At 34.6% G+C, this 22,115-nt stretch overlaps 1 protein-coding gene across 1 annotated transcript in view; it reads right to left on the bottom strand.

Annotated features, from left to right (window-relative positions):
* Window positions 1-22,115, bottom strand: part of LOC107711006 (gamma-aminobutyric acid receptor subunit gamma-3-like) — a 115,119-nt gene that overhangs the window by 72,210 nt on the left and 20,794 nt on the right. Inside the window, exon 2 of the mRNA XM_016515906.1 lies at window positions 18,300-18,367. Coding sequence (XP_016371392.1) covers window positions 18,300-18,367 — 68 coding nt within the window. The remainder of the gene's footprint in view (window positions 1-18,299; window positions 18,368-22,115) is intronic.

Raw genomic sequence — 22,115 nt, 5'->3', positions numbered from 1 at the left:
GTTAGCTAACGTCAGGAGAGATCAACATCGCTCCTGGTTAACACACTGAGAACGGCATGTTCTCCTTTCTTCATCTTGTGGAAGGCCTTTCACATCCTCCTCTTCTCCTCCTCTTACTCTAGGCAATGAAAGAGGGAAGGAGTTTGGGAATGGTGTACCTCCCTTCAGATTGGCTTCTCAGGGGATGAAGGATGCCTGCTGTGTGTTCCTCGTGTGTGGGAGGTTCGAGGAGCATATTATCTAATTAGCTAATTATCATGGTTAATAATGGGAAGGAGGATTAATTTTTGACAAGGCCTGTGCATTTCTTCTACACAGTGCATCTTTTATTTGCTTTGAATTATTGAGTTCACCTCAGTTTCATGTTGTTTTTCGCAATGGCATAATCTGGACAGCTGATTATTTATGATTTTTACGATGATTATTATTTATGAATAAACATATTTCCCTCTTTTGACAGCTTTTATTTGTTATTGTTTGGTATTCTATGGAAAGTCCTCTACTAAGAGCATTTCACAATCCACCCTAAAAGATTTTAATTAGTATTTAGACATACTTTTCTGATATAAGCATGTCTTAAATGCTAATGCTATGGTCAATTAGCCATTAATGCATGTTTAATGAAGAGTTTGCTATTGGTAATGCATTCCTGATAAGCGCTCAATTCAGCGTATCATGTTCTGAATCATTACTGCAAGCAAGGAGAAGAAAAACTATGACTTCTGTTTGCCCTCCAGGACCTGTTGAATGATCTCTCTGTGAAAATATGTGTATATAGTCAAAAGTCAAAAGTCTGATTGCACAAATGTTTTCTCTAGCTAGCTCAAAACTTGAATTAGAAACCTTGGTTACACTTTATTTCAATAGTCCACTTTAGACATTCTATTAACTATAAGTAACTTTGTAACTACATGTCAACTACATGTCAACTAATTCTCATTGTTGACAAAGAAAGTGTTAGAAGATATTAAGCAGACAGTCTACTAATACTCTACTAACTGCTAGTTGACATGTAGTTGCAAAGTTACTTACTGTTAATAGAATGTCTAAAGTGGACTATCGAAATAAAGTGTTACCGAAACCTTTCATTTCTATAGCTGTTGGGTAAACAATAAATAAACAATAAAACAATGCAAAGGCATTGTCAGCTTAAAGTCTGTTTATAATATAATGAAATATAATATTAAGGTATAAATTGTCACATTTTTGATGGATAAGGTTGTCATGGCTTTTTCTTTTCTAAATTTATAAAATTTTTAATTACGATAACTGTTTGTCAAATTAACAGTTTGATTTCTGTATGTTACCTTTTACAATTTTGCTTTTACTTTGTTTTTCTTTTATGTTTACCTTCAATGTCTTTTTGACCACTTGCCTTGTATAGAGTGACAACATGCCTTAATACTGAAAAATATTTTTTTTCTTCCTGGGCTATAACGGTGAAAATGTTCAACAGCTTTTTTTGTAGGCAACACAGAAACAGAACAAAAATAATTTTCTTTGTCTATGTGTGTAAGCATACACCCGAGCGCTACACAGCAGTGCCATTGGCCTGGGAAAGAGTTCGAGACCATAAATAGCGGCACTTCTCTGCTAGATTTCTGGCATAATAGAAAAGCAAATCGCTTCTCAGCCTCTCAGCCAGCAGTTGTGTCAAAAGCAAAAGATTATTTCTATGTAAGAGCTACATTCCCTTGTGTTGTTGTGAACCATCCAGCATAACCACATCAAAGACGACAGAGTTGATCCACTGGAGGTAGAAGAGGAGACAATGGTCAAACTGGACTATGCCATACATTACTGCTAAGGTCAACTCTCTACTGGTCTTACTGTCAGGATCCAAATGACCGGTTGGTCTTAGATGTGGAAGTTCTGCATGAGTGCACTGCATACCTTTGGGATTAGGTTAAGTGGTATGCTTTTCTGCTGTGTCTTTATCTGTAAAGTATAGCACATAGAAATTCAATATTTACTTCCTTCTAACACATCAGTGTTTTCAATTAACCTTCTTCGTCTTTAAAAACGGAACATTTTCAAGTTCTTATAGACATGCGGCTGCAATTTTAAGCATTTAAATATTTATAATAGTTGCATTTAGCCTGTTTTTAATCAATTTAGATGTACAACTTATATATTTTATACTCTTTCTGTAAATTACATAATCTCACCAGTAGGTGGCGACAAGTGATTGTCTTTATGAGAGTAACATTTCAAACGCTGATTCACTCAGGAACTAAACAAGTGCTTCTTAAGCCATTGAATCATTCATTCATCAAATTGTTCAAAACACTGGTTCATTCAGAAATGAAACAAGTGACTGTCCTTTACAGTGAGTCATTCATTGAATGACTTTTGTTTATTTACTAAATGGTTCAAAAATGCTATTTCATTCCAGAACAAAACACCTCTACCATGTGTTGCTGTGGCTTTGTTTAAAATGAAAATATGCACACACACTATTGTATATATAGCCTATATACTCTATGTGCTTAACAGAATGAAACAAGACATTCAAAGCTTATTTGTAGAGCACCTCACTGAGCATAAAAGGTTCTGAAGTATTTATTCACGATTACAATTTACTGACCCCATGACATTCAGCTGGATTCTCATGAGCAAATCCAATTTTCTAGCGATAATGATTATGATAGTGTAAGCAGATGGTGGTTGGTGTATTTATATGCAATCATCTATGTTTTGGGGGCAAAGGAAATTAAGATCCTTTTCTTTGTGAGACAATGAGTAGGAGGTAGATATTATCTCAGAAAAAAAAAATTTGTTTGTTTGAAGCAATTAAAAAACTTGTGCAAAGAAGATGTCAGTCTCAGTAATGACACATAAGCGTCATTACATGGGTTGAAAAGATATAACAAATATTCAAAAATAAAAGAGCAAAACAAACACACCAAGATGTACTGACATTTATTGTGCTTTTTATTTGTTATAACTATGTTTCTTTAAGTGATTTGTTTCTGTGCATCACGTGACACTGACAAAGCACAAAAACAATCTTGTTAATATGAGTTCTCATGCTGGCATTCCATTTAACCAGAAAATGAGTCGCAGACAGAGATAATTTCTTTCTTTTTCAGTTCTCTTCACAATAATTCATAAGTTTGGGTTCAGAAGCCATTGGCAAATGATTCTGAACAAAAATACTGAAATATTTAAACAAAGAGAACAGGCTCGGTGAGTTATACATTTTAAATGTCTTACATACTTTCAGAGCTGTATGAGAGTCTTTGCTTAAATAAATTTTCCTTTCAGAGATACATTTCATTTAGTCAGCAACAGGACATAAGACTTCTGTATCCCCTTGTCTGAAAGGTTCAGAAAATCTCTACAAAAACTTAACTGAAAATATTATACATATGAACACAAAGTGCATTTTATATACTTATGAAATATACATTTTCTTACATTCATATTTACTGAATTTAATAGTAGTTTCATGCTGCTTTCTAAAAACAGTCAGAAACCTTTAACTAATGATGATTAATTGTGATTTTTTTTATAGGTAACATGGAAAGAAGAAAAACATCTCTATGAAGTTCTGTAAACAAAAATAAATAAAAAAGAATCAATTTAAAAATCATTAAATACAATGTGTTCATCTCGTGCAATGAACATAATCAGTTTAAGTACAATAACAATTACAAACATTTTATTTTGGAAACAATATGCTGTATAAATGACTTTATACATTTAATAAATGAGTAAATATTTATAAACTTTATAAATGAGTATTATATATACAGTATCTACAGTTTTCTCAATGGACTCCCCTGTAACGCATATCAGTGCAAACCTAAAAACTCAGTCACGGCATCTTTATTTAGATTCTCAAGGTTTCTGCACAGTTTCTCTCTAAAGCTAAAGCAAAACCCTTCTTACCAAAGCCCAGACTCCAAAACACTGCAAAACACTTAGACACAGACAAAATCAGCCATGATCCTTTCAGTTCCGGCCTTGAGACTGTTGAAAGTCTTAAAGTCTCTTTTAGCCTTTTAAGAAGCAGTGCAGGAATGAGATGAGCAAGTGGTTTGTTGTCTGCCTTGCTTGTCTTCACTCCATTAATCTATGTAACACAGCACACTCCTGATCGCAAATGACCCTTCAACTTCAAGGTGAGATTCTGTGGCAGAATGCCGCTCTGGTTTCTGTTCCAAATCTCTGTCAATGGTGTCCACTTTAATCTGCTCTTGTCTCAATCTGAAGTAGTGAGTAAACCCATCCTCCATTAACTCAGTGCAGCGCTTCAGTCTTAGCCCCTAGCTCTCCTCCATCTCCTCCTTACACACAGAATCTAGTAATTATCACAGCACGACTGGAACACTGTGGTGACAGTTTGGGGGTGACTCATTCTAAAAGCAAAAAAATTATAGAAAAAATGACATGAAAGGATGAGCAAAAACCTTGTGAATAGGAAGAGAGAGAGAAAAAAACTGCTTCTGAACTATACCAGATATGAAGAGTTTTTGAACGCTGCCAAGTGGAAGGGGCTTGTGCCTGGAACATTGGTGTTTAATAATGGAATTTCTATAATATAATTTTTTAAATACTGCCAAAAAGACAATGATCAAAAATATTTTTTGTGAAAATTAATGGTGAAGACAACCAAAAAATATAATATAAACACAAAGGTACATTTTTGCTGGGCAACAATTAATCACGATTAATCACTTCCAGAATAAAAGTTTTTGTTTATATATGTGTGTGTACTGTGTATATTTATTATGTATATATAAAGACCCACACATACAGTATATTTTTTGAAAATATTTACATGAATTTACAGTACATGTATATATTTATATTCATATAATTTATATTATATAAATATATTTAATACATAAACATAACATATTTTTCTTAAATATATACATGTACGTGTGTGTATTTATATATACATAATAAATATACACACATATATTATGTACACAAAAACTTTTATTTTGGATGCGATTAATCGCCCAGCACTAATCTAAATATGAATATGTCCATATGTTATACATATAACAACCAAAACCCATGATTATTATAATTTTTTTTATATATATAAAATAATAATAAAAAAAAGGCAAACCTGGAAAGGCACTGAAATAGAGAGATACTCTGCTCATTACATTCTCTGGTACTATGATGTCGATGGGCAGAAATATTTGTGGAACCACTTCCTGCCTAAAAATCTTTGGCAATCCTGTATGTGACAAGAATAATAACAGTTTCTGCACTGATCATTCAGAATTAGCATTGCACTAATGTAGTCCTATGCTGATTATGGCAGTACCTGGAATGCTGATAATATGATGTTTTCTCTGAAGCTTTCATTAAGAAAATAACCAGTCATGAGACAGAATTGCATATTTACAGGGATGCTTAACTCATTAGCAGTTTATGTGGCTCTATTAAACCCATTTTAATGTGATTTTATGTGTGCTATGGCTGTCGGTGTGTACGATCAAAGTGGCGCTGATAAGGAACTGGCTGACTCTGTTGTTTTGAAAAACCTGAAATATTTATCATGCATTGACTAATTCCACTTAAGCTTGTAAATGTTTAATGTTTTTTTTACACACATCTGAACAACAAGATAAGTGTAAAACACTGTTTTTGTGTGCTCAAATACAAATATAACCTCAACACACTGTTCCTAGGAGATGTGCTTAACGTAACTTACCTAAGTAGGACATGTGCCTGGATCAACGTTCTTACTGGTCCTGGAACTACATTACTATCGACCAATTAGATTTTAGAAGCAGACAAGTGCTTCCGAACCAGACGTGATAAGATTAAGCAATGCGACAGAGGCTATATCTTCTATGTAAATCAGAGTTTTTGTCCTAAGCAGCTGCAACATGACCTTGGCTAGCATTGGTTTATTTATGCATTAAGATTATGACTTTATCCGGATTAAGGTAATCAAAAATCTCTGTTTACATGGTAGATTCTAAATCAGAGTATTGTCTTAATCGTATTAAAATCAAAGTATTGTTGTCCATGTAAACGTACTGATCGATAACAATACATTAGTTAAAGTATTTATTAATCTTTGTTAACGTGAATTTATAAATATACAACTGTTTACTGTTAGTACTGTTAGTTCATGATAGCTCAGACTTGTTCACCCATGGATCCTCAGCAGTGAATGGGTGCCATCGGAATAAGAGTTCAAACAGCTAATAAAAACATCACAATTGTCCACAAGTAATCCACGCAACTCCTGTCCATCAGTTAACATCTTGTAAAACAAAAAGCTGCGTGTTTGTAATAAACAAATCCATCAAAACATTTTTAACTTCAAAATGTTGCTTCCGGGTAAAATACGAGTCCTCTATCTATAAATAATATAGCTTTCTCCAGTGAATAAGCAATCTTGGCTGAATGAGGAGAGAAATATGCACAGATCATCACTGTTTATATGTGAAAAAAAAACAGTCCAAACTGATGTTTATTAATGGACTGGTGTTGTGTCAATTAAGTGTGGATTACTTATTGTAATGTTTTTATCAGCTTTTTGGATTGTCATTCTGACGACACCCATTCACATCAAAGGATCAACTGTGTGACCAAGTGATGTAATGCTAAATTTCTCCAAATCTGAAGAAACAAACTCATCTACATCTCATCTATCTACATTTCAGCAAACTTTTATTACCTTTAACAAGTTAAGAAATGAAAACTTATTGTAAAGTGTTACCAGTAGTTTTGAAAAATGTGTTTGTTTTTTTTCCGTATAAAGTTTTGGAATGATATTACAGGGTAGGTAAATTATGAAAATTTTCCTTTTTGGGTGAGCTGTCTAAGGTAAATGGACGTTTAATAAAGTCTGAAACTGGTTCAATCACATATGGAACTCGACCTAACCTGCAGTAATGTCTACAAACCTCTATAAACGTTGTTTATAAACGTTGCGTCACCTCCTTACTTTTAAATACCTCACTGAAAGCAAGTACGTGGCTGCACTAAAGAGAACCAACTGTACTGGAGTGTTTGTGTGGGAGAGACTGGCTTGCCAGCATGTTACTATCGATGGGTACCACAGTGAAGGATTTCCTTAGCTACACATGGTTGCCTAGGACACAGACTGACCTAGGCGTTTAAAAATAACCACCCTCGGTACCGCCACGTTGAAGTGGGCCTTTTCAAGCCTTTGCTCTGTTAACGAGGTGAAACTCATTGTCTATGTGATTTGCTCAGTCATAACACCTTATACTCACACTGTTTACCTGAAAAATGTCAGAGACAAAGTCAATACAAAGTGGTCTATCAGAGAAAAAGAGACTCCAACCTGCTGTCAAAGCTCCAGAACTTGCTGCCTTTTAAATGACTTTCAGCACAAGTTATCTTGGCCACATCACTGACTAAATCTTTGTTATCAAAGAAGGTCATAACAAAGACGTGCATTGGAGGACAATCGATTCAATGCAAAGTTAATTTGACCCTTTTTGGTACAAGCTTCAGCAGAAAGTATATCACTGCATCTTCCTTTTCTTTGCTACTGAGGTGTCATGTTATAAAGACATTCACAGGAGACATATTTTGTGACATCAAAAGCATTTTAGTGGAGAGAGAACAGCTATTTTTATTTGCCTGAACCTGGGATCAATAGAATTCAGAATCCAGACAATGTTATATGCAGGGCCCTTGTGATTTCCTAGCACGCATTACTGGCAATTCTCTTCAGATGTGCCAGAGACAGATTTCAGCCTCTTATCTAATGTCAAGAGAAAGCTTGTGGCTGAGCTCATACAGCTGGAGATGTGTATGCAGATAGGAAGAGTTTGTTCCATTAAAAAATGTCCCCTCCTACCCCGCTGCTAGAGACTAGTGAGGATCTTTTGAAGGTGCTGGATGGCCATTAAAAAGGACTATTTATGGAGTGTATTAGAATATTTGGCAAAACAACTAAAGGACTAAAAATAAGGTAAAAAATCTGTACAATAAAAAAAAAAAGAACCACAAAGACAAAGATGTTAAAAGACTAGTTTGTTCAAACAAACAAGTCCTAAAAACAAACAAACAAATAAATAAATAAACTACTGTTCAAAAGTTTTTGAAAGAAGCTTCTTATGCACATCAAGGCCATTGTGAAATATTATTAAAAACATAATTTTTCTATTTTAATATACTTTAAAATCTAATTTATTCCTTTGATGCAAAGCTTAATTTTCATCAGCCATTATTCCAGTCTTCAGTGTCACATGATCCTTCAGAAATCATCATAATATGCTGATTTATGATCAATGTTGAAAAGTGTTTTTGCTGCATTTTTAACCAGTTTTTTTTTTTTTTTTAAAGAAATTAATACTTTTATTCAGCAAGGATGTGTTCAACTGATGAAAACAACCTAGGCTCTGTTACAGTTATGGACTTTTAGTTGTGTTTTTCCCTGTTTCTGTTCTCCTGCCTTGTTTTGTTTCTTTGACCTAGTTTCCCATGTTCCCTTGATTACACGTGTGTCATTCTATTCACCTGTGTTCAGTTAAGTTATTAGTTCCTCTCTTGCGTTTGAATAAAAACTCCTCATTAAGTTCTCTGAGTTGCCAGTTATTATTGTTGGATATGTTTGCTTTGCTGTTTTGAACTTTTCCTGGATTTTCTATGTTTGTTTTCCTGTGGATATATTAAAGGCCGTGTATTGGATCTCCTCTATGTCATGCACTTGATCTGAGCAAAGCACCCCCATAAAGCTAGAGACACACTGCACGATTTTCGGCTGTCTCAGACGAAAGATTGGCATCGTGAAACAATCGTGGCAATTTCTGTGATCATGTCTCCTAATCGGTGGTCACAGTCTTGCGACCAAAGATAGTCTACGATCATTTTCTGACAGTGTCAGAAATACATCATGATCATCGCACAGTGTGTTTACTGTTACGATCCACGTTTACAACCAATAAAAATGTGACCTCCTCTTTTCCTCTTTTGCCGTGTCCACTTTTTTCAGCACACTTAAACACTACAACTGCTAAAGTGTTATTTATAAAGCTCTTTTTGTTTACCACTAGCGCTTGCTTATGACGTTTTGTTCTTCTGTAGTAATGTGCGTCGTAGCCTATGAGTCAATAGGTGTCATCATTGTACAGTCTACACACATGTAGTAGCCAAGTTTATTAGATTCATGTCGCACAGTGTGACATACAATGATCTTGAAAAAAAAAAACTGAAAAAAACGTACCTATATGTACGAATCACTGCAGTGTCCAGTTGAAACTATCACTAGAGGCAGTAAACTCTGACAACTTTTATTCCTTTTCGCATTAAGTATGATTTACGATGCACGATTACTTGCAGAAAATTGTTATGATTTCAAAACAATTTTAACATCCTGCGCAATATGAAAACTCATACTTTTGAACGTTGTCGTCACATATATAGCTTCATATGCATGAGTTTTCTAATTCAGTAGGTTTGCTTGGTAGCTCACGTGATACGCCGTTGCACTTGAGTGATGAAGAGCTCCAGTACGAACCCCGTGAAACTGCAGTGCGAAACTCAAATCCGAGTAAGGGAGTTAAGATGCACAGCAGCATCAACAAATGCGTTTTTATATAACTTTTGCATTTGTTACCACTACCCTTACGAAAAAGAAGTTTATTCAAGTGTGCTATTAGTATACTTCTTTTAAACTAAAAATAGGAAAGTATACTTTTAGTCTACTTTTTATGTACTTCTCAGAAATGGGCTTTATGTACTTCTCAGAAATATACTTAAAATGACATTTAAGTATACTTGACTTATACTCAGAAAAAGTCTAAATATATTTTTGCTATAATTGTGCTCCTAGAATCCGCGTTTTCATTGTTATACTGTAGAGGGCGCTAGTACACATCTTCTGTACAGAATTTCCAAAAAACACAAGTGAAGAAGAAAACGAAACAACAGATGCTTCCACATGTATTCTAACACGATCATCAGACATAAAACAGTATCAAAACTATGTAACATTATGGAATAAAATGTCGACCAATGAAGAGGTAATAATGACTGTCAAGCTTTGGGGTGTTGATCGACTTTATCTACGTTTTGATTATCATTCTGAATCCAATTCATAGTCTTTTTTTCAGCTTTTTGTTCAAAATGTTGTTTATTTCTTTATTTTTTATTTATGAAACTTATCCACATTCAAGTGTTTAAAAAAAGAATGCATGAAGCTAGAATAAAATGTTTTTGTTTACAAGCAGATACCCTGTTCTTTTGATGTTTTGTATGTTCAGATATTCATGTAACAAAATATATACAAATTAATACCTAAATAGGGACATAGTAGTATACTTAAAGTATGATGTAAGGTTCACTTAAAGAAAACTTACGAGTATACTTGTAGTATAAAACTACTAAACTAGTAGTTTACTAAGACTACTTCAAAGTGTACTAAAAATGCTACGTATTTAATTAGTAAACTATCAGTATACCTATAAGTTCACTTTAGTGTAGTTGCAGTACAAACTAAACATTTTGATGTAAACTAGTTGTGTACTCAAAGTTTACTACTGTTATACTTAAAGTATACTTAAAAGTATACTTTTATATACTAGAAAGTGGGCCAATTTAGTCCCAAGGAGTATTGAAATGGTACACTTACAAGTATACTACTAGTACACTGATATTTGTATACTTACTACATAAAGTATACTTAAAAATATACTTGAACTTTACTTAAGTATACTTACTAAAATAAACTTGAAGTATACTACTTTTTGGTAAGGGTACTGGGTAGGTTTAGAGTTGGGTTTGGTGTAGGGGATATTTCCAACATGATAGAGCATTAACTTTTAGTGATGGGGGATGATATTTAAATTCTGAACAGCCACAATACGTACCTCAAGCTACGTAATAAAAACTCAGCAATACGTGCCTGTACCAGCATAATAAAAATGTGCTACGGTCACGTATTGAACGTGTGTTTTAGGGCCAATCTCTGGACAGTTCACTTCTAAACTGCCGCGAAACATGCAGTAAGGTACGTAATAACTGTGTTGCAGAAATGTATATAGAGGCATGTATTTTCATGAGCCTGGGTTGGATAAAAAGTGATCATTAAAACTTGTATTGTTAGAACAGATTTCTATTTTGAATAAATGTTGTTGTTTTTTTTTACTTTATCTACTAATACAAAATATTTTAAATAGACAGGTTATCCAAAATTTTAAATAACGTGCAAGAACATAAATATAAATTAAGAACCACAAAGTCAAAGATTTTGAAGGAGTAGTTCATTCAAAAATTAAAATAAAAATGTATAATGTATAAAAAAACAAAAATTAAGAACCACAAAAAAAATCCATAAAAAATGCATAAATGAAAATAAAAAATTAAGAACCACAGAGAAAAGATTTCAGAAATTAAAGTATACATATATAAATACAGAACCACCAAGACAAACAATTTTATAGGAATAGTTCATCCAAAAATGAAAGGAAAAATTGAAATCGCATCATATGACCCCTTTAAAACATGTATAAAAATACAAAGATGAAGAAACAGTTAAAATAAAAATAAAAACAAATAAAAATTAAAACATTGAATTTACATATATGTTGCCAATAAGAGAGTAAATATTGCTAACTCCCCACATTTTTTCCATTTGACATATCACCGTAAAGACAGCTTTTGTACATGGGAAAAGCACGTCTCCCCTTAACAGACTACAAAGACACCTGCCATTTGTCTGAGAGCACATACCTGTCTGACTCTGTAAACCGTAGCCCACCGACAGGGGAAGCTGAAGGATGACGCTCAGTTTGATGCTATAAATCATACCTCAGCTTTCACACAGGATCATTGATTTTCATTGCGGGGCTAGACATTAGCTCGACACATCAGCCTAGCTAATGCGGGGCCGTTTCCACATCAACTGCATCATGTTGTCACCGCTTTTAGCTGTGCGGCAAGTAACAGATCAACATGATAAGTAGAATGATTTCACATTTTAATGTAGATCTTAAAGCTCCATTAATTACAATTATACCATCAACTGTGGTTTAGGGACACGAGGGACACAAGGAACAGGGATGATTAATGCTAATTTATCAGCCCTATTCAGCGTCTGGCTGCTAGCTGACTCATGTTCTATAGAGCCATTTAAATGAAATTATATGGCGCTTGAGACCCGTTTACTGCAGTGAATACTATGAAGTTGGCTATTTCAGCTTCACACAATTAGATTGATGAGCAAAGCTGATTTCTCATGTGGACAGAAATCAAGCGGCACTCAATGCGCTTTGATAATCATGGTCAGTTATTAGGAGCATTCATATTTCTGAAGCACCATTTCAGCATCATATCACACCGTAAGCAAACCACACTGTTATTTTTGGTGCAAATCTATTCAAGCCTCCTGTTCAACCCTGCCGTTCACATAATCACGCGCCGCCTCTTAACAGAAGCCCTCTGAATAATTTGATCATCTCACACTGACCATTTCTTACCCTTCCAATAAGTCTGAACACCCTCGGGCAGTCACTGGCCAAGGCCAAGCTTGAATCGCTCAATGAATGGAGTGACCGCTGACTTCAAACTGACAAGCAGATGTTGGCTGACGGCTGCTTTCCTTATTCAATACCTCCTTAGTAATCCTCCTCTCCAGCCTCAGGGAGAATCTCTTCCCATCTGAAATTTGCCTGTTTGTTTTTTGCCATGTCCTTCACTAGTGACGCGAAAAAAAATGTGTTATAAATAAATACACAATAACAAGATTCATATAAATATAGTCAATACCTAATTTGTTTTAATTTCACACATTTGAACTAATTACTGACTAAATATTTCTTGTTCGATAGCTAGCCATATTTTATCCATGTTCATACTTTGTAAATTGAATAAATGAAATAGTTTTTACAGTAAACAGATTTATGTTCATTAAAAATGCTTAAAAATCAGAATACAGTCACATTTCTAATGGCTTGCTTTTGTGATCCAGATGGTGTAGTTAGACTCAAAAAATCCTGAATTGAATATTTGTGTTTTAAAAACACAATACAAAGGTTTATATATTTACCATCAATAAATCCAATTTGTTTTAATCTTATATATTTTATATAATTACTAACTAAATATTGCTTGTTCCACAGCTAGCTATATTTTAGCTGTATGTTCATACTTTTAAACTGAATAAATTCAATTGTCTTCAAAGTGAACAGATTTATGCGTATTCTAAGCAATTTTTAGAAATATATTATAAATATGATTAAATATGCAAATAGTCTTATCTGTTACCTGTTTCATGTATGATCGACAAATATGAATCATTTTAAATTTATTATTCAAATTATTACTTATTAAATTAATAAACGTATTGTATATATTATAATTTTTTTTTAAATTATTTTTTTAATAAATAAATAATAAATAAATAAATAATATATTATAAACTCTGTGAAATCCAAATGAGTGGACATTTGATGTATTTCATATACACAAATCTTAAATTTGGGCCTAAATAGTGCACTATAATTAATATAATGAAACATTTGCAATTTATATATTGTTTGCAAATAATAATAATAATAATAATAAATAAATAAATAAATAGAGAGAGAATACTCTAAAACTTTTGAATTGCTATTAATAGAAAAAAATAGCTTTTTGGGTCCAGATGCTGCAGTAACAACATCTACCAGCAGGGGCAAACTGGGTCATGCTAACCAGCCAATATGGAACCCTTGTGAATACCCTCTGCATGAACTCCCTGTTATTGATGGGTTTGCAAATAATAATAATAATAATAATAAATAAATAAATAAATAAATAGAGAGAGAATACTCTAAAACTTTTGAATTGCTATTAATAGAAAAAAATAGTTTTTTGGGTCCAGATGCTGCAGTAACAACATCTACCAGCAGGGGCAAACTGGGTCATGCTAACCAGCCAATATGGAACCCTTGTGAATACCCTCTGCATGAACTCCCTGTTATTGATGGCCTTTCCACAGACAGTTTGTCTCAGATTGATGCACAAACATAGAGTTGATCAATACTCAACTCAACTGTAGCAGCACATTTAAACCAAACTATAAAATATTTCTTTTCTAAGCATTAGTAAATCAAGCACATGAGCTGCAGTGCAAAATGTGCCATTCATTCTGAGCCCAGGAGTGAATGACAAGTGACAGCCAAGTTTCATCATGAAATGAGCTCTCCCCGGCTTTATCAGTGTAACCGAACCAAGTGAAAATTTGATTTAGATGTATATGCACCTCAGTGTATGTGTTATCAAAATATAGACTGAGTATGTAAACACCACTGACTGATACATACAGATTTGACAGGTCTTGATAAGTTTGAATTCAGAAGACAGAATCGCTGCCAGTTTTGTAATGGCAGTAGACTGATGAACTGCTGGGATTTCAATATCTCTCCCACAGGTAGGGTTTCACGGGATAGTGGTATAAAAAAAATCGGAATTTCGTATCAGTACGAAACCAACAGCAGTTCAGAAAGCAAAGTTTCTGTTTACAATGTAATACAATTTACATGAAAGCCTGTTTCTACAATTAAAATGGAATGAATTATATATATTATATGTAATGAATATATAATCTTCTTATAAACTTAGGGATGAGTAAATAGTGTAAAAATTTACATATTTGAGTGAACTATCCTTTTAAAGTGATCCAGTAAATGTTCCCATTATATGCAAAGCTATCACATCCATTGAGTTTGGTGTTGAGTCAATCCTACTCAAAGATACCACAGCTTATTGATCCCACACCATCTCTAAAGTTAAATATCCAGCAGGTGGGCATAAACATCTAAGGCTACCATAATCAATCAAAATCAACACAGTTTGGCAAAAAAAGAAAATTGCAATGAGCCATTGTCTCTCCCTGGGAAATGATTGCAATCCGTAACAGATGAGCAGGAAGGAAAAGCAAGCTGAGGATGAGATCAATACGCAGTTGAAAGAAGCAAGGTCTGAGAGCAATCAGGTGTGGCCAGGCTCACAGTCAACCAGAAAAAGAGTGAAGGCGGAGGGCCGTGCTTAAACCTTTTCACCTTTTCTGTAGGGAGTTGTGAGCTGGACAAGGATCCGAGCACAGAGCGACAGGACCTTTGCCTGTCTCTGCAGGATATTAACTGCGTTTTGTGATAGTGATGATCTGCCGCACTAACTAATCCCCACATTCTTTCAAATAATTGTTATCTATAATCCACGGGATTTTAAATGGCACTTGGAGAATTAGGTGCAGCTAAAGCGACCTGCTGTGTTGGGGGAAATTGACCCTGTCTATCCGCAATTTTCTCCTAGGCCTTTAATTTATTGTGTAAATGTTGTGCTACTGGAGTGGTGGTGTATGGGGAAGGAGGATGAAGCACTGAGAGGACCAGATCTGTACCTGCGTGTACAAGCTCTTTTCACAGAAATCTATACATTTGCTTACTTGTATTAAAGTTTATTCACTTTATCAGATTCAGAATAACCAAAACACAAATGAAGACCTCTTTTAAGACAACAATCAATGCCATATTAAATGTGCTAGCCACCATAATTATTGAGCAGCACAGCAGGAATTCTGGTGCCACAAACAAGCGAGAACGAGAGAGAGTTTGTTCCTGGTTGACAATGGTTTTGGCACATCCTGTGCATAACAATGATTAAGCTCTATTTTGCTAATCCACCATAACAGCGTGAACTTGAATAATAATGGCTTGATTTAATTGCAGGTAAATTACACACAGTATTTCCTGTCCATTACAAGTAAAGCTGGTTTGGTAGTTAGCTGATAATGGTTTTGCATTTATTAATGTACACAAATGATGTATGCCATTAAAGATAATTACAGGGATAAATAAGGCACACAAAATCAATTACAAGTTGAAGAGTGTGCTGCATCATAATAAAGTATAATTATAATAATCACAATTAAAATAATGAATACAAATGCCAATGTAATTATTAATAAATACTAAACAAATAAAGTGTCTTTATTAATAATTAACTGAAATAAAAACATAAAAAAATTCATTTAAAGACTTCATTTAAAAAAAATCTAATTTCAATAAGGACCAAATGGCATAGATAAAATATCCCAATGTGTATCTGTAATACTCTGTTTAATAGATTATACAGCTAAATTATAGTTACATGTTGATGAATATTTAAATTATATCTAATTTAATTTACATATTCATTAATGGAATTAATAAAATTTGTCTTTACATCATGATCTTAAAGCAGAGGAAATGATTTGCTGAATGGCAGGAAAAATGGGCACCACTCATATTAGGATTATGGTAACACTTTACAATAAGGTCTCGTTATTTAACATTAGTTAATGAAGTAACTATCATGAACAATACATTTTTTACATTATTTATTAACCTATTAACCTGTTAATGTTAGTACATACAAATATTTATGTTCATTTTAGTGCACAGTGCATTAACTAATGTTAACATACAACGTTTGGTCTTAAAAATGTATTAGTAAATGCTGAGATTAACATAAAATCCAAAGTTCTGGCATGAAACTCTTGATGGCGCAGTCCGATAGGTCTAACTCAATTTGACATAATGACATCATAATCACATAGCACAGCTAATTGGTTCTCTCCTGTATCGGTAGCCAATGAGCTCGCTCCTCAACATTCGAATACTTGGCTAGTGCAGGCAGTAGCAGCGCAATTCAGAAACCCTCCACCTCCCCAGCTCCACCTGTATAGATCTGATACAGGGTGATCATGTATGCTATGGGGGTTATTCATATATGTTATATGTGCAGCAGCAGTATTTCTTACATGCTCACAGCAGCATGTGGATGTATTGGCAGTAGCAAGTCTCGGTACTTGCTCTTCCGCAGCAGCGTAGCAGATCTATTCCGCCAAGACCAAATACATTAACATTGTCATGTACATTACCATGCCAATCCCTCCGAGAGTTGTCATGACATAACTAAGATTAATAAATGGTGTAGAAGAACTGGTTCATAGTTAGTTGATGTTAACCTTATTGTAAAGTGTTACTAGGATTAGTCCTTACTGTTTGCGATTGTTTGAGCAAATTCCAGTGCAACCTGTTGGCAGAGACTCCTGCTTGGTCTTTAATCGATTGTTTATGTGGCTGGCTACAATTTTTTTGTCACTCTTAAAATATAATAATTATTTTCCCCAAAAATTCTAAACACTGCTGTGGAAAGGTTACAATGGTTGCTATGTCCCTGTACGTCAGAGGCGACCCATGCAGCACGATGACGCTCTATAAGTGCATTTAGCGATTGAGTTTTACAGCCAAAAACCCTCCCAATGGAATCACTGTTGTGGCTTCTGCTTAGGTGTTTATTCATTTTCTAGAGTTTCCACACTATGTAATACAGCAGAGGCCAAACAAAGGAAAGCACAAACAGCAGGATCGGACCATGATGGGAAAACGGGTGCCTTGAGGAGGGATTTATTGAATCCTGAACATTATAAGATCTCCATTACAACTATTATATGACAAATATAGGCAACAATATATACTACTTTTAAAATATATTTTAGAATTTTCCTCTTTTGGTTGTGTAAAACAGTTTTTATTTACTAAGGTGGATGGTGTAAAGGCCAGCTGCAGAAAATAAAAATGCTATTTGCTTTGTTGGCTGAGCCAGTCCTATCACAGATGTGCAAATAACCTGCCTGACAATGTTATTGTATGTGCGGCATTTCAAGAAAATGAAATTGTCATGGACAATAAATGAGATATTGGGAGAAGGAGAGACATGGTGTCACAGAGCACAAGGTAATAGATTAATGTAAGCATATTTAAATGTTTCTCGCACTTTGCATTCTGACAACTCATAAAGCCCATGCAATAAACCAAAATGAAAAGATAGGAAGATTACAATAAGTTAGATATTTCATGTTAATTAACTTCCATTTGTGCTATTGCAAACGCCAAATTCCTCTGAGAAATGAAACATTTTTGTTACCTCTTTAGGCTGAATATGCAAATAAATCATGTGAATATGCATGATTGTGTTCGTCGCAGAGGTCACGACCTTTCAGGTTCCATTCAGACACCAGTCTAAAAAGAATGCCAATGTTCCTAACTTAACGTTTAGACCTTGAAAACTTTTGAACACTCTTGAATATTATTGTCTGCTGTGAACTGTAATAAACATCTCCCTTAAGGCTTAAAAAAAGCCCTTAACACACTGTTAGGTGACATATCGATCAATGGCTGCTGTTTCTTCAGGTTGTTGTTTGGCCACTACTCATTATCCAACAATTCTCTCTCATTCTTAGAGACCTGGGCCGCAAACAAAACAACTTTCATAATGACTAAAATTGCACAGCTTATGGACATGCATTCACTCACCATATTTATTGATGACACAGGTCCAATACTATTTACGAAGATATCAACATCAATGACTGTCGGTTTAACTGCAGAGAGAGAGAGAGAGAAAGATGGCATTATACGTATTACCATAAAACAAAAATATTTTAATGAAAAGAGCTTTATCTTTGAAAGTGTTTCACAATACAGTTACTGAATTGTCATCTGCTTATGCATCCTGTGTAAAAGCAATTTTATGTTTGTGTACAGTGTTTAATGAATGAAGTGTCTGTACACCAAGAGGTCATAAAATTGTGATGCCATTATATTGCATAATCTTCTCACCCTGAATCCAACTGAAATCTCTCTTAAAGGATTTCCTGTTTGAGCAGTATCTACAATAATCTCAATAATCTACAGTTTTAAACACTGGCTTGACTGACATTAAACGTGGCTGAAAAGCACTCGTCACTTCTGAGAGATGAAGTGGAACGTTGGAGGAGGGGACAAAGGAAAGGAACTGTGAAAATTTCAATATGAGTGAAAGCCTGGTCTGACAACCCTCCATTAGGAAAGCATTTTCTGTAGCCGAAGAGGTGAAGGAGGGGTTAATTCTTCACAAACCCAACAAAATGACAAAATGTGCGGCATTTCAAGAAAATGAAATTGTCATGGACAATAAATGAGATATTGGGAGAAGGAGAGACATGGTGTCACAGAGCACAAGGTAATAGATTAATGTAAGCATATTTAAATGTTTCTCGCACTTTGCATTCTGACAACTCATAAAGCCCATGCAATAAACCAAAATGAAAAGATAGGAAGATTACAATAAGTTAGATATTTCATGTTAATTAACTTCCATTTGTGCTATTGCAAACGCCAAATTCCTCTGAGAAATGAAACATTTTTGTTACCTCTTTAGGCTGAATATGCAAATAAATCATGTGAATATGCATGATTGTGTTCGTCGCAGAGGTCACGACCTTTCAGGTTCCATTCAGACACCAGTCTAAAAAGAATGCCAATGTTCCTAACTTAACGTTTAGACCTTGAAAACTTTTGAACACTCTTGAATATTATTGTCTGCTGTGAACTGTAATAAACATCTCCCTTAAGGCTTAAAAAAAGCCCTTAACACACTGTTAGGTGACATATCGATCAATGGCTGCTGTTTCTTCAGGTTGTTGTTTGGCCACTACTCATTATCCAACAATTCTCTCTCATTCTTAGAGACCTGGGCCGTAATAATTGGAAGTGAATACACACACTGATTTTCAAGGATGAATCTGATGTATCGGGAACCAAAGACAGAATCGAGCTCCAGAGGAATTTAACATCCATTTGAAGTGATCTGTCGTCGTCGTCCACATTTACATATGATTTCTATTGAAGCGCACATAAATATGGAACAAGCTGCGGCTTTATTTAATTTTTTATTACAGTAGATAAAGGCGATGAATTTTTATGATGAACTATTATATCAAGTGCCAACTACTGTGCAAAAAAACATAGATATTCTTTTCCTCTGCCGCTTCCTATGTCTCATTTTAAGTCTGAATCTTTTCTTCCTCTGTCTTTCCCCTGAAGCTTTTCTGTGCCTCAGGGGAGATGAAGCTTAAGCATTGGACTCACATCTCAGAGGGATAGCTAGTGGCCCTGCTTTCAACTCAAACCTACAGCCATATGTCACCTATGGGACTAAACTATAACTGTTGAATGAGAGACAGTGAGACTGACAGAAATAGAGAAGAGGAGACATCAAAGAAATAAAAGTTCACCCCCAAATGAAAATTCTCAAATTATTTATGCTGTTTTATGGATAATAGTGGCATGAAGATTCTTGAAAAATTGAGTGTCTGTACACCAAGAGGTCATAAAATTGTGATGCCATTATATTGCATAATCTTCTCACCCTGAATCCAACTGAAATCTCTCTTAAAGGATTTCCTGTTTGAGCAGTATCTACAATAATCTCAATAATCTACAGTTTTAAACACTGGCTTGACTGACATTAAACGTGGCTGAAAAGCACTCGTCACTTCTGAGAGATGAAGTGGAACGTTGGAGGAGGGGACAAAGGAAAGGAACTGTGAAAATTTCAATATGAGTGAAAGCCTGGTCTGACAACCCTCCATTAGGAAAGCATTTTCTGTAGCCGAAGAGGTGAAGGAGGGGTTAATTCTTCACAAACCCAACAAAATGACAAAAAGACAGCGAGTCAAGTATGATCAACTTCCTATCATTTTGATAGCAGCATATAGTGTCGCCAAGGTAATGTTTATGGCTCTGAACCATGTGAAACATCTGCATTGTTCTCAAGAAACGCAAGATTTTAGGCAGCATCACAACAAGAATTACAAAAAATAGAAGAAACATTAAGGTCCCTTTAATTTTCAGTAAAAACAGATTATGTAAAAAGTATATTTTGTTACAATCTTTGAAGAATGTAACAACCTCATTTTCCCTCTTTCCCTCAGTCTTGATGCCTTAGCCAACCTCTGACCACTTCTGTCAGTCCAACAGCGCTCGAGTGGGCACAACCCCCTCAGGTGTGCTTACTCTTAAATATGAGCATGACATTTTCAATCTCCCTTCTCATTTCCTAAATGCCTTCTTCACTGAGTGTGCATCAAAACAAAGATTCCCATCTGTGCAAGAATAACAGTGTCAGTTGCTTTGATATCTTGCATGTTATGTAGAGAGTACTACATCAGGGCCTTGACTTAAATAAAATAATAATAATAATAATAATAACAACAACAACAACAAAAACATAAAATTGTGTGTGGACTCCGTAGGCATATCTTGGCTGATTTATGCAATAATGCAAATGGGTTGGACACACCTTCTAAAATGTTAGCTATGCTGCCCTAAATAAAATGCCCTAACTAAATGATTTATATATAATTTATTTGATTATCATTTTTATTTATTTATTTATTTTGATATACACTACACTTTTGGGAGGGTTCCGTTTCTTTTTACAGTTTTATTGCATTTATTTGATCAAAAATACAGGAGAAAACATATTTTAATATTATTATATTAAACATTTATTAATAATATAAACATTATTATTATTATTATTACAATTTAAAACCGTTAACATACTTAAAAATGTAAGCACAAAAAAGAAATGTTTAGCAGAATGTCCAAGCTGTGTGCTTCCACACAATGAAAGTGGAAAGGGGACTGAGGCTGGGGAAAAAAAATCCAAAATAAATGCTGTCCAAATGACTCATGACTTGAAACGTGAAATTCAACAGAAAATTGTTATTAATTGGAAATTTTGCCTTGAAAATCTTGCTTGAAACATTCAGTTCCAGTCACCATTCATTCATGGAGTCCCTTTCATTACGGCTAAAAGCATCTTAGACATTCTAAAAAATCCTTGACTGGTTTCAAAAGACATTTGAGTTGGACTAGTTTAATCTGTTGTTTTCTTAATTTTGTTTTGGCTGGACTTTGATTTTTGATTTGAAACCAAAACCATGTTCCTGGCTAAGTATATCATATGTACTGCTAGAACATGAAGCATTTATTAGGCTCCAAGTCAGAAGCAATATTTTGTATGGATGCATCGATCCGATACTGAGTATCGGTATCGGCTCCGATACTGGCATTTTCTGCCGGATCGGGTATCGGTCAGACGAGACCAATCCAAATTCGATATTGTGCGTATACTATTCTGTGTTATTGTTAAGCCCCATGAAAGGCACAAAAACATTATAAAGCACCATCAAGTTCCCCTTCAGGAACTCGAGCTGCGTCGAAACGCTATGGGAACGCCTCCAGCGTGACCACGCTCTGAATCACATGTGTAATCAGTCCAATGGATGGGCGAGACGTCAC

This window comes from Sinocyclocheilus rhinocerous, unplaced genomic scaffold (assembly GCF_001515625.1).
Source record: "Sinocyclocheilus rhinocerous isolate Xijiao unplaced genomic scaffold, SAMN03320098_v1.1 scaffold85, whole genome shotgun sequence".
Lineage (NCBI taxonomy): Eukaryota > Metazoa > Chordata > Actinopteri > Cypriniformes > Cyprinidae > Sinocyclocheilus > Sinocyclocheilus rhinocerous.
This window is presented reverse-complemented; position numbering and strand designations above follow the sequence as displayed.